This window comes from Gallus gallus, chromosome 2 (genome assembly GCF_016699485.2).
Source record: "Gallus gallus isolate bGalGal1 chromosome 2, bGalGal1.mat.broiler.GRCg7b, whole genome shotgun sequence".
Lineage (NCBI taxonomy): Eukaryota > Metazoa > Chordata > Aves > Galliformes > Phasianidae > Gallus > Gallus gallus.
In genome coordinates this window covers 79,609,836-79,624,555 of record NC_052533.1, presented here as the reverse complement: position 1 = coordinate 79,624,555, position 14,720 = coordinate 79,609,836, and the positions used below count along the sequence as shown (strand labels likewise).

The 14,720-nt window shown below is 34.5% G+C and overlaps 1 protein-coding gene across 1 annotated transcript in view; it reads right to left on the bottom strand.

Moving 5' to 3' along the window:
* The window catches only part of ABCA13 (ATP-binding cassette, sub-family A (ABC1), member 13), a 184,527-nt gene that overhangs the window by 136,073 nt on the left and 33,734 nt on the right, over positions 1–14,720 (bottom strand). The window contains 9 exon segments of the mRNA XM_040696008.1: positions 1,394–1,515; positions 1,767–1,843; positions 2,788–2,852; positions 2,854–2,961; positions 4,177–4,295; positions 5,247–5,353; positions 6,919–11,595; positions 12,838–12,958; positions 14,521–14,660. Of these exon segments, the coding sequence (XP_040551942.1) occupies positions 1,394–1,515; positions 1,767–1,843; positions 2,788–2,852; positions 2,854–2,961; positions 4,177–4,295; positions 5,247–5,353; positions 6,919–11,595; positions 12,838–12,958; positions 14,521–14,660 (5,536 nt within the window).

Sequence of the window (14,720 nt, the reverse complement as noted above, 5' to 3'; positions counted from 1 at the left end):
AGTCCTTCTGAACTCATTTTGCAGCTCTGTGAGTATCAGAGCTATACCAAATTCTTTATGCTCAGTAAATAAATGCTTATAATCTTGAGATAGAAGGTTTTGCATAGTTTTGAAACACAGTTCCATTGCAATGAGAATGGCCAGTGCATAATATTGAGATAGAAAGCTAAGTGCAGCAAGTATGAGCAGCTTACAGGCTTACTCTTAACATCCCAGAAGCAAGCACAGTAGTGCTGTACAGTCACAGACATATAGGGCTGCACAGGACCTGTGAGCGTCATCAGTTTTTTCTGACAATGGCAACACAAACTATGCTTAAAACAGATATAGTTTAAAAAAATAATTTGTATTTAACCACTAAGAGACACCGGTCTTTGTGCTCCAGTTGAACAGGGGAAAGATTTAAGTGCATATACATATAAAAAGAATTCTGTCTAAATAACAAATGTGAGATGTGTATGTATATCTTAACTCTACATAGTACTTTGCCAGAAAAAAAAAAAAAAAAGAAGAAGATAGAAAATCATTAGAGAATTCAGTCAATTAGCATTATTATTCCAAAAGATCAAAGCTGCACAGAATCCCATTTAACTGAATCACTTCCAGATGACTTCTCTCATTACCATTTATGGTATCAAAATAACAAGCTAACAATAAAGGCAGCCATACCGCCAAAGGAGTAGAAGAACAAATCATCTGTAAGTAGTCACAACTGTATGAACTGCCTTTTTAATAGCCTCAATTTTCATGAGCAAAACTTGCAATCATTTCTGCAAGAAGAACATCAGTGACATCCAGTGGCTGCTTGATTGACCTCATCAGTTTATGCCAAATCTACCTCTACTCTTTTCAGTCACACGGGCATTAAAGGGAGAGAAAACCTGCAGATAGTCAGCAGTTATCATGATTTCTACTGTATGATCACGGGGATCACAGGAAACAGCAGCAAACACAGGCCTTCACTCAGAGAACTTATTCTATCCACTCTTTAGACAATATACAATGGACAAGTAAAAAAGATAAATAAAGGTGAAACAAATTCCACGTGAAAAGATAAGAGCAATGAGGAGCAAACCAAAGAATACAAAATCTGACTACTTTGTACAAGACTCAAATGTGAGAAGACAAAAACTATCAGGATAGCAAAGCTCAAATTCAGCATCAGCACAAAGTGAAACAGTGCTGAGAGTAATGGAGCAGTTCAATTTAGTTAATACTGGTGCTACTATAAACTGTTGTCTTAATATTTCACATTGTTGTTTTCAAGTCCCAAATCTCACAAACTTCCATATAGAAGTTACAAATGAAAACAGAAGATTCCATACAATTAATCTTTTGTTTCAGTTGGCTCTGGGTTATTGTGTTAATTTAACATTTCTTTTTAATCTTTTACCTTTGAAAAAGAGATACTAGCTTCCAAGATGCTACTGATTGTTTCTTCAGAAATGTTGACAGAAGAAAGAATGTCCAACTTCAACTCAGTAATATTCTGCACATAATCTCTGACTTTCATATCTGGAAGAAAATAAAAATAGAGCTATTCAACCTGCTTAATTAAGTTCCCCAGAGACTGCAGTCTCTTCTCTAGGTTTTTTATGGGGGTCATAAAGGGCATTAAAACTTCATACTGTATAAGTTACTTCTAACATCAAATTTAAAGGTCACTCTCCATAAGGAACATCCCTCAAAAGTTTGAAAACTACAACACTGTCTTTCAAAAATAAAAATAAAAAGTACTGAAAGTGCTGAATAAAACCATAACTCACCATTTAAAAGATTTAAATTGCTGAGAAAAGCTACTACAGGATTTTCTGACAACTGTATCTCCCAGGTTTCAATCAGTCTGTAATGATAACCATAGATTCACACTTTATCAGAATTAAATCATTGACTTCAGTATGTATATGAAGTATCATGCACAGTGAAATAGTTCTGAAGAAAAAGGTCAGACACATTATGCTCTGTGTACACAGTGCGCATGCAGAAAGCACCTTCACAGACCTCTGTATGCTGCTTTTATGTAATGCAGAGACTATCATATTTCTTCCCTAAATCTGAATGTCGTGATGGGAAGATGCCTATGTTTGCAGTGCTCTACAAACAATGGCTTATGGAGAAGCACAGGTCTAGTAACATCTCACTTCCATACTTTTTACTGAGCACAGAGTTTTAAAACCTAGAGATGCAATGCAAAGCATTCCAGTTACAGATAAATTAACTTTAATTCTAAGCAATAAAGAGCATACACACTTCAGAAATTATTTACTATTAAAACACTGGATATGGGTCTACAGTCCTATAAGAACCCCAATGACCACATTCCCCCATGTTATTTCAATAATTCACACAGACCATTCAATCCTATTATAAAAATAATCAAACTACAATAGCAACAGTTATAAGAGCAGCCACTTCTGACAATTTGAAATACAATTAATTTGAAATATGTAGTAGCTGTTTTATTAAATTACTTAAAATCTATTATTTTCCCTCGAGTAATTAAGCAACTATTTGAAATTATTTGGAGCTCAATCCTGACAATTTACGAGCGCTCATGAACCAAAAAGATTAGTGCTCAGCAAAAGTACGAAATATCCAGAATTTTGCTAAATAGGAACCTAAATAATCTCTGCATTGTATTTGCTCAACTTTCAGTTACACAAAAAAAAAAAAAAAAAAGAGATTGATTAAAAGTATTTATCCTGTAACTACAAAATTTAGAACACGTGCACAAAATAACATCACTAACAAGAACCATTCGGGGTACTGAAATGTGAAAGGCTTTACTTTTGCAAGCGCCTCTGGATGTTCTCCAACATTAGCTGACAGTCACAGCTGCCATCAGTTGTACTTCTGTAAGGCTCTCAGGAAGCTCTCCAGATTATTAGAAAGTTTCAGGTTAATATATGCCATGCTCTCACAGTCTCCCTTGTTGAAAGTCATCCACATTCTTTCAATACTCTGCAAAACAGCAATCATTTCGTTAGGAAATTCATGAGGTCATGTTATTGCTAAGGTATAGGTAGTCTTGGCAATTTAATAATGCATATTTTCAAATGACAATGCGGATGAAGTATTACTAATTTACTCACTCCATTTGAAACTGGGCAAAGATTTTCCAGAACCAAGGAGTTCTCAAAGATTTGAGTTTTGGAAACAACAAAAATTTTTGTGAATTGATCTAGCATCAAGGAGGTTCATCCCATAACAGAAATTTCAACACTTTGACTTTAGGCTAACCATTTTCTTTTTTTTCATCAGCAAACTGAAAATTCTGGATTCTTATATACAAGAGCTTTCTTACATCATGCTTTGTATAGCTTTCACTTATTTTTCTCCTGAATATTCACATTTCTGATCTTGCTTTTTTACTTCTGCAGAAGTTTGCCATAGAACAACGGAGACTAGAGAAATACATTTGTCCAGCAGAAGCCTACTTTAAGATATGAGTGCTGCCTCCTTTGCCTGTTTACCTTAAAATGATGAATTCCCACTCACGTCAGCAAATCCTCCAGGTAGACAGAATATAGACTAGAAGAGCTATTTCATGAAGAGAGGAGGTAAATTCTGTACTAAAAGCGTGAAGTTAGTATTTTGTACTTGTGTGTACATGCACAGATGTGCACTACATCTGTGTGTGATATCCAAAGGCCTTTTTCCAGCTCTGGATGAATCAAACTAAATGCCAGATGCTACTGCCTCCCAACCAGGATTGCAGGTAATTTCATGCTCTGTTAAAAAAAATAAAAACATGGACCCCATCTGGTAACCACAATTGCCATTTTTAAATTGAACAGCTCTGTATTTAGCTTGATTTTCCAGCTGTTCCTGTAAAAGTTTTAAAGTGTAAATGTACTCTTATTCATGAGATTAGCACTCTCACAAAATTCAGAAAAACTAAAATGGGCTGCTGTTCAGTATTGAATGGCAATTCAGTTATTCTAGTTACTGTCATCCAAGTTATATTGACAGCTTTTAAAGCTCATTAATTTGAGGAATTCCTTCTGTGTATCATTATAACACGCCCTAGAACTACACCCATACAAACATCAGTTTCATATAGCCCTGCAGGGACAGATCATTTTGAAAGCAGGAGAAAAAAAATCATCTGACATTAGTCTCCCAAGTATAATGTATTCTTTAAACAACACCTATAGGTGTGAAAATTGTTCAAACCTGATAATGATCTTGAACAAGAGTGATTCCTTCAATTATAGAGATGACTAAGTGACGCATTATGCCATCTTTACACTTTGTAACAACACAGAAAAGGTTGCTAGTGACAACTGGTTCTTCTGTAAGAGAAAGAGTCCAAAGCTTAATCAGTTAAAAATACATAAATATTGGTCAGCAAATGAAAAATTAACCAAACAAAAAGGGACAGAAAAAGGTGGATTTTTTCTAAAAGCAAATAAACACAGAAGTCTGATGTGTTTAAGGCATTAATAAATATTTCTGACCAATCTTATTTTCCATTAGAGGGTAAGAAGGGCCTGTTAGATTAAGTTCCTATTGCTGTTCACCGTTATATAATAAGAAATTATACCTTTATGTCGATACAGAGCCTTTCTCAATGTGTTCAACTTTAATGCCAACATGAAAAAGTAAGTCAAAGGCATTCATACAGAACAATTTGTTGAAGTTATTCAGCTATAGCTAGCCAATCCACTGCCTCAGTGGCATTATAATCTACCCATAATCTACTCAGAAGCGGGAGGTAAAACTTCCTTTATACACTTGCTCAATTTTTCATTTCTGTTAGCTGAATGCTGCCTGGTGCCAACTCTTGATCGTTAAAAAACCTCCATATCTTTATTCACTTCACTAACCTAACAGAAAAAAAATCCAGAAAAAAAAATATGGGACAAAACCCAAATGCCTATACAGACTTCCACTTGTTCTGTGAGCTGAATCAAGAAAGGAAGGAAGAGGTCCTGGTGTGTTAGAGCAAGCCCAGAAAGCAGGGAAAGAGTACACAGCTAAAAATGATAGAAGAGAGAGAAGCTGAAAGACCTACTGCTTCCACTGAGATTTTGAATCATTATGCCACTCCAGAAACCATCCTTTTATGAGATCAAAATCTTTTCCTGTGCCTTTGCTGGTTTCATTTCCCTGCATTAGTATGCTTGCACTGCTCTGCATCGCCCAAATTAATTCATTTTTACAAAAGTTTTCTCAGAGTAAAGTCTTAACAATACAACTAGCACATACAGTGATCCAAACCAGTCACAACCATGGTAACCAACCTGAGAAGATTTTAAGAATATTCAAAATGGCAAACTGCAACTTATGCAGTAGTAGAACACTAGCAGGTTGTAAATGTTTCTGAAGAATTTGGCATATTTTAGATGCTCTGTGGAAAGATTAATGAGAAAGTGTTATTTTCATAACAAGTGTACCATAACAAATTTCCAGTGACTACGTACAACTGCAATCATTAATGAACCATGGTAGGATTTTAATATTAACAGTTATATGACTAGCCATTAATCCAACATTTATCTGAACTGTTTCAGAATCAGAACATAATGTTTCTATGGAATTAAAAAACAGTTTTTCATCAAGATAAAACATCATCAAGTTTTTTAGTAAAATCATAACTGTTGTTAAGCTAGTTTTCAGAAACATATTGCTCACAGTACCTCCTGAATTGAGAGCAAAGAGCAGAACACACAACAACTCTGAAAATCAGCATTTTGGAAAAAATACACTATATTTCTAGCATTGATTTTCATTTTTCAATGGATTAGACTAATACCGTATTTGCATAAAAATGAATCTTAAATGTCTAAATAATGTATTAGAGTCATACGACAATTTCATTACACTGTTTGTCTGCTAGGTTACACGGGTAGGACCATCAGCCCCATATGTAAGACCCCCTAGAACTGTCTGAAACAACCTTCTCATGAGATTCACTAAGCTTTACTTAAACGCAGCACTCTGGTCTAGCAGCACTCCTATTTAATAAGTTGTTAGTAAATGTTTCCCAAAAGGAGAAATCCTCCGCTGCTAGCTTAGATTCTATTTGAGGAACCTGACAAAAGAGACCATTGGCTGAAGTTTCTTCAGAAATTATATTTGTCAAAGTGAACACCTTAACATGTATACGTTATGGTTAATACTGATGATTGTGTATATACATATAAAACTATATGTACCAACTACATATTATATATATTCATATATTAACTGAAAAACTTAACATTCATATATGAATACATCCATATAAGTACACATACTATACTCATACCATCTAAGGGACATAATGTTTGCATAAGGCATCAAATCTAAGTTACTTTTACTCAATCCTGGTCCCAGGTTTTCAAAAGAAGGATCACTCAAAACACCAATAGAAACTTTTTTTTTTTTTACCCTCACACCAAGAACTAATAGCTTCCTGAATTTTCCCATCACTGAAGAAAATGAATACAAGCGCTGTAATCTGTTTTCTGTTTAAGTGCACAAAATCAATTGCTTGAAGATTTAGTGCAGAAACCTGAATTACTTTATGTACAATTTCAAAGCACTTAGTCATTCAAACCCTGAAGCCTAGTCACAAGAAAATCAAGAGTTTATCAGCTGTAAAAAGTTTGAATGAAACTGTGGTTCGGTTTTCAGAGCTGCAAAGTTCATAAGGCAACTAGTTTCTTGAAATATTTGATCCAATAATTCCAAAGAAATCAGCTTGAGCATCAATACAGATTTCTGAGCACATCAAGAACTTCAACTATATAATTTCATACAAAATAGGTCTAGTGTACACAAAATAACATGAAGCACAATATTGTTTATACAAAGGCACAAAAATGAAATACAATAGTAATTAATAAAAAATTGAGCAAGCTGCATACAAAGAGTTATTCTGTCACTGCTGGATTTTGGCAAATGTTTAAAGAGTACATAGAAATTGCTTACCTCAAATCCTTTACTAAAGCTATTGTATTCCTGTTACGTTCTGTGAAATAGGTTAGAGTAATTTGCAACATTTCTTGCATGATCTCCAGAGTTCTGTTTTGTGACAGAGTAGAAACATTTCCATATTGTGCGCTATCAAAAAACGAATCAATGAAGTCAACTATCTGAAGCTCAGTACTGTTTGCATGCAGAGCTTCTTTTGTAACAGCAAGGTCACCAATCATATGAAAAAGAAAGTTTTGAAAAACAGAATTAGCAATGTAAGTAGCATTCAGTATTTCTCTGCTAAGATGATCATCAAAAAACAACATACCAGTGTAATCTTCTTCAGTTTTATTTTTGAATAGCTCCAGAAAATCAATAATATCTTTAACAACCAACAGTAGATCTGATGATTTTTCATTAGCCATAAGAAGGACTAGAGATTGCATCACTTTAGAATAATTTTGATTATTACACTCACACAGAACGCTGTTCATAATCTCTTGTATGTCTTCAAGTTTTTTTAACACAGCCTCTACAGATGATGTATTATACTGCTGTATTAACACATCAAGAGACACTGAAGAGGACTGTCCATTGGCTAACCTTAATAACTGAAACTCTTGGTCTATCACTGCAAGTGATTGTTTCACATTAAAATTCAACAACAAATCTAATATACTTTTAACTACAGGAAACCAGATGTTCTCAATGTTACCAGATATATTGTTGTGCCCATTTAAAGATGATAATACCATAAGCACCGAGTAAGCTTGGTTTCCAACAGAAGACAGAGTCATTAAAGGCTGAACTACAGAAAGAAAAGAATAGACAGCTTCTGTGTCCAAGAGTCCAGAAACTTCACTTGTCACATTCTTGACATAAGGAAAAACAGTCTCTATAAGTGATATTCTTGAGTGCCTGTTCCAGCTTAAGCCACCATAAAGATCATTCAGCTGTTTAAGAACATATTCAGACATTTCTATTTCTGCCGCTGGCATACCACTCAGAGTTTCTATGATTTGTAAAGCCACTTTTCTCTTTGACGTGGAGGAACAGTTGACAGTTGAGTTTGTATTATTTGCCTGCAGAGGCACAGCATAGAGGTATAGTTCATTCCAAAAAGCTAGCAGTTCTTTAAGAAGTGAATCATTTATATGATGGAGCTCAGAAAACTTCAAAATAATAGAGTTCCATTCTTTAATCTGATGAAAAAAGCAAGTGAGATTGTGAGTAATAAAAGTCTGAAAGTCTTCCATAGTGCACGAGAAACTGTCATTCAGAGTAACAAGTTTCAGTTCTTTGACGATGTGTAAGACTGCATTGTGATTCCAAGAAAAATTACTTTGCATAAAGTCACAAGGTTTGGAAGTGGGATCACTCTGAGGTGTTACTGTTTTGGGAATCCAGCAGAATTCTGCCGAAAAACAAATTGAGGCCTCTGCAGGTTCATCAGGCACATCTGTCAGTGTCTCTAGTAACATTAGTAGACTTTCTACTTGATTAGAGATTTCTTCTCTCGTAAACACTGGCATTTTTGCTTCTTGAGTCAATACAAAAGTATACACTTCAACTAGTGCTTCTGTGATGTTTCTATGAGCTAGTCTTTCCATAAGGCTGATGACATCAAGGAGAAGATGGAACATCTCTTCTACATCAGAAAGATCCTCTTGAAAAAGTTGCGTGATGTGCCATAAACCAGTCAGGTTCCAATTGCATGAACTGTTCTCAAACTCATCCCACCAGTCTATTAACACTCCTAACTCAGAACTCTCAATATGCAGAGGTTTGGTATTTTTAAAGAAATTGTCCAAGCTCCTCTGGGCTTGTTTGAATTGACCCATCAAGAACTCAATATCCATGTTCTTCAGATTATGCACCAAGGTTATCATATGCTCTAGAAACTTTCTATCATTTCTTATTGGAAAACTAGTAAGGCTAGAAGACTTGAAAAATTTGAGTGCCTTTCCTACCAGTTTCCCATGCAGAGCTGCTTTTTCTGACAGTCTCTCGAGAAACGTGTTGTATTCACCCTGCAATTCAGAGGGCAAGTTTGAATTGAATTTATAGAGTTTACTAATCACAGTTTGAAAGATCTCCATCAGTAAACTGATATTTTTCTCATCAATCTCAGTATCCAAAGGAGAGGAGCTGCTTTCTTGCATTTCAAAAGTTTTATTTTTGACAAGACATTGAATTTCTGACAAAAGTTCTATTGAGGAAAGCAGAACACTGTGGAAGGGATTAAGGAACATCCTTAAAGTGCTGTTAGATCCATGGACTGAGTGATTGAAAAGGGTATCATTTGATGTATATTGTAAGTGACCCACTAAATTATTCACAGCCATTTGTATTAGTTCTCCAGAATTATTTAAGAGTGTAAAAATATATTCAAGCACATTAGTGTCATTTTGTACATTAAATTCAGGGAGAATGACTTCTAAAGTTCTTGCTATAACATTGAAATAAATGTTTACACAAATCACATCAGAACCAGTTACAGAGCACTCAGGGATCATGAAATTGAAAATCAAATTAAGGAAATCCACAGCATTTTTTAGCTTAGCATCTGTCTCAGTGTTTCCCAGAGATTTCAGTAGAAATAAAATATGTTTTGCATTTTCAAGGTGAGAAGGTGACTTGTATTTTTCACTGAGATAATGAAGTCCATGGATCCACCCATCACAATCCTCTACTCCATCTATTACACTGTAAGATTTGAGAAAAGAATGAATATGGGATGAAAAATTCACTTGTGAATAGTTTATGTTTTTCAGAGTACTGTCAAAAAATAATTTTGTAATATTCTGGAAAATGCTGGCACAAACCAAATATTTATCTAGAGGTGCATATGTTAAGAAAGCAGCAGTGTCCTTTATCTCAGCAAGAACAAATCCAAGATCCTTTTGGGAGAGTTTGAGAATAGTATAAAGTGAATTCCCAATGGAAAACTCACTGGAACTCCTTTCTTCCTCAGATCCTCCTGAGATGAACGTATTAAGCCAAGAATTCAAAAAGTCTCTATTAACAACCTTAAGTACAGATTGCTGCAATTCAGTTATCACAGCTTCAATCATTTCTAAAACATCATCTGAACTGTTACCTTTAAGTAAGCTTGCATCATCAATTGCATTTTCAAGAAAACTTTGAATTATAGAAAGGTAAGCTTCAAAGTCTTTCCACTCACTTGAATCACCACCTTCAACTATCATTTTCAACAGAGTCATTACTGATGTAGCTTCAACAATAGCCATAGTTGTTTTATTGCACAGTTCAATATGACTTGTATTTAAAAAGCTATCAGAAAGGTTTCTCAAATCATTTCTTAGATAGGCAAAAAAGGTTGAATCCAAATTTAAGATTTTGGATGTTTCTTCAAAAATCTCTGTCCAGGTTTGAAGCCATGTAAAAGTGCAATGCAAAGCAGAAGATACACTTCCCTTATCTTCCAGTTTTGTTATATTATACAAAACACTGTCCAATGGAAGCAGGAGATTGTAAACCTCTGCTGAATCATTTACAGAAGTGATGTTTGATAGATAAAAGCCAGTGCACCCATTATTTACGATGCATTCTGGGGAGATGTCAAAAAAATTTTCCAAGTAACAAAAGGCAGCTACTTCAAGGTCTTCATCTAAAAATAAGGTTTTAAGGCTGCTCAGAATATTAGAGACAACTTGCAACTCTTTTTTGCCTTCCCGTACAAAAGACCGGGCCTGAAATTCTGTGTAATTGTAAAAGGTCAGTAATTTTTCACAGAGTGATTTACTGGTTAAGTTCCAGAGAAGATCAAAAGTTTCAGATAGAAAATCAGAAACTCGGTCCATATCTCGGAAATCACTCCATGTTTGAAAGGATGAAATATCTTTTGAGGTGTTATAAAGAAACATTAACAAAGTGTTATTGCTCTCAGCGTTTAAGAGCAGATCAGTGTTCTGATACAAAGAGAAAAGTATCTGAAGAAGCAAGTCCACACTACTACTGTTTAATTTTTGAATGTCTTTAAAGAAATTGGGAACGATTTTGCCTAACTCTTGTACTTTATATATAAAAGTTGCATTTGAGAGTAATGAAAAGGAGGTAGTACTCACTCCATGACCTATGCTGAAAGATGTATTGACATGACTGTCAGCCAACAATACAATCTCATAGAGATTCCTTAGAAACTTTTCAGTTAGGTATTTTAGATGGTTCAAAGTAGGACTATTTAAATCTCGCCAATCAGTTAGGATATTTTTGAGCAATTGCATGCTTCTATTAAGACTTTTTTTATTTTCTGTAACGGACAATATAAATCTAGATAAAGACTCCAGTACCTCCTCAACTTCCACTTGACTTATGTGAGAAACCCTAGAATCAAGTTCATGAGACACAATTTTCACCATCTTCCAGAAAAAATCTGTCTTCTCTTTCATCCAAAATCTCAGATGAGCCTGTAAGTTTTTTTGTATTTCATTATAGATTTCAGAAACTGCAAGTGAGACACTTATGGCGGATTCCTCCCCTTTTATCCACATAATCATTTTACTCAAGGCAGTTTCCATTAGAGGTTGGAGGCTTGAAAGAGCTGAGAAGTCAAACATTACAATTTCTTCTATGATTTCTGCAAGGTGTAAAATGTGATCCACTTCCTTTTCACTTGAAATCCGTACATTTTCTTCTGCCTTCAAAAACTCTTTTACAGATGTCAAATTCCTGAAATATTAAGCACAATTGTTTTTGCTCATTAGTTACCTAGCAGGAAGGCAAGAGTTGATTAAATATATATTATAATTTTAGAATATAGTTGCATTTACTTAAGTCAAAGAAAGATCAATTATTAAGTAACAGTCAAAAAGTAATTACTACAAGACTTGAAATAGCTTAACTGATGATCACTTTGGTTTTCAAAACCATGGCAGAAAAACCTGAAAAGTCGCAGACATTCAAATTAAAATCTGAATATAGGTATTTAGGTTACAAAAGAGTGCATTTACCAGCAATTGTAATCAAGTGTGTAAGCCACAAAGAGTCAAGCACCTTTTGTTTTAAGTACCTCACATATTCTGAGGTCGAAGACAGTTTCTCCTTAAGCATGTTCTTTTAGTGCTTAAAAAGCAGAAAGCCACAAACACAGCATTTACAATGTTTGTGAAGGATTTTGTGGCCATTTTGTTAGTACTATTGCAGAGAGGGAACAGTGCATGCTCTAGAAACAGTATTTCAGATATTTCATCTTACTTACAAATGTTTAGTTTGTACTCTAAATATCAAAATCACCTAAGATTTTGAAAACCCAAATCATCAGTTACTTGTTTCTAGAGCCCATTTTAAATTAAAATGCCTATCAAGTTCAGTTTGAATGAAAAGCACAACATGGTCTGTTTAAACACTAGAGGCAACATTCTGAAGAATATTGAAGACAACATATATCACTGTTAAACTTTCAATTCTTCATCTTTAATTGCAATGATGGTGGATTGTTTTTTTTTGTTTGATTTTCCATTTTACAGGCTAAACAAGGGATTGAAATAGCAGAGAGCTAAATATATGCATAATGAAAAAAAGTCAGAGTCCAGAAATGTAACTTACTAATAAGAATGCTTTCTAACTGCAATCATCTGCGAAGCACAGTAAACAATTAATAGCATTAAATAGCAGAGGCAGCAATCAGCAACTAGTCTAAGGCTGTTCCATGAGGTATATTTTCTTTCTTGTTTAAGCAAAGTGGTGATTAAATGTCTTCCGTTGTACCATTCATTAGAAGCATAAAGTAACTGTGGTAAGCAGGCTTTGTAACAATACATTACTTACATTGCTTCCCAGTAACACTGAACAGCACCATCTATTTGGAAGAAAATGGCACAGTAACTATGTTCAAGAATTACAAGTGTCCGAAGTAGAGATGGGGTAATGACTACACAGTTAGAGAAATTGCATTGACTAGTTCAACCTTACCGTGCCCAGGAAATAAATGAAGAATAATCTGGTAAATCTTGCAGAAATACTAATAAATAATGACCTAAGATAGTCTCCAAACCGAGCTTTTGTCTAGAACATAGAGATGCTTCTAATCCACCTGCAAAAAATAAATATTTCAATACCAAAAGACAGATCAAGAAAACTTTATGAACAACTTGATCATCTCACACTGAAACAGCCTGAAAAACTTCTAACAGACATAGTATATTTCTCTCTGTGTGGATTATCACTAAAGTAGATGTTAAAAGAATGAAATATGCAATTTTTAGTAAAGGGTTTTATCTTAATTCTACTGGGTTATTCAAACGAATGAAATACATTATCAATAAATATCAGCTCTACTGAAGACACATCTGTATCAGTCAATTTGTTAAAGAAAAAAAGGAAATCTAGAAGATATCTTTTGAACTAACCTGCAGAAAGACAAGAAAAGAATAAATTAATTTTGTTACATAAAAAGCACACTTAGTGCTGCACTCAGAAACTGAAATGAACTTTACTGTTTCTTTCTCCTTGGAATTACAGTAAAAAAGGAAGCAGTCCTGTGAAATTCAGTTACTAATACCTAGAAATACAAAATACCTGAACTATAATTGATTTAGAAAAATTGTGCAATCATGTTTGAACAGTTTATTTCACTAACACAGTTCTCTGATTAAAGAAAATAGCTTATTTTTTGCATTTCATTCCTCAGCAGCCCACTTACTGCTGAAAGTATTAAATACGGTTCTGATTAGCTTTATGAACAAAATGGAAGGAGGGAGAAAAAGAAAAATGGTTGGAAAAAAAACATACCTGTAGCAAGATCAAGACCCTTCATAAATCTTTATATTTCTCATTTAAGAAAAAAAGCTATCTAAGTCCTTCAGAAGATGAAAATGTAACTGGTAAAAAAATGTAAGCATTGGGAACATGGGGAGAATACTTAAAGGAAATGAATGGTGATGTTGAGGGAGGTAATTTTTCTTTTTTTTTTTAACCTGTATGGATCAGCTGCATTGTGCCATGTTCCCTATCCCATTTGCACCAGAAAGCATTGAATAGAATAATACAAATAATTTACTGGAAATAAATTTAAAATTGCAAAAATCTCTCCCATTCCTCAGGGAGAGGAACACCTGAGAATTTTTCAAAAAAAAAGCTTTATTTTCAATCAAACAAGGAAAAAACTAATATATTTTGAGAAAGTTAACAGCAGATAGAGTCAGGACATACGAAACAACACAGGATGGGATGAAGGAAATCAAGTACAAAGTCACCAGCTAACTCAAAACCAGTCCAGGAATATCACTACATAGAGGCCAGCTCATTTGGTCTTCCATTTACATGCTGGACTTGACAAGTCTTCCTGACAGAGTACCAATGCAAAAAAATGAGACTCCAACCAGGTTCAACCAGTTTGAGTTTTCTGAACAGAAATGGATGATCCAAAAAATTTCCATCCAGCACTAAAAGTTACAGATATTTTCCCAAGTCAGGCTCAGTACAAGTTTTCTTTGCTTAGTTTGGTCATTTGGTGAAATTAATGAAAACAGAAACACAGAGATGCTTAGAAGTGTTAAAATTATCAACTTGTCCCTTTCTGAGGAATACTGTCCTCTAAAATAGACATAGAACAATCAGAATAAATCCTGTGCAGTGGAGTAAGTGTTTTCTTACCTAACTGATCTCCTGTGGAGCCCGCTTCCTCATCTGTGTACTGAGCTACCTCACACATCCATTGCACAAAAGCTGTTAAATACTTCCAGTATGGGTTTTCCTCAAAAGTAAAAAAAAATTCTTCAAGGGTAATATTAATTCTGAAATGACACAGAGAACCAGGTTGCTATGGTTAATCCAGTGATTTCTTTACAAAGAAA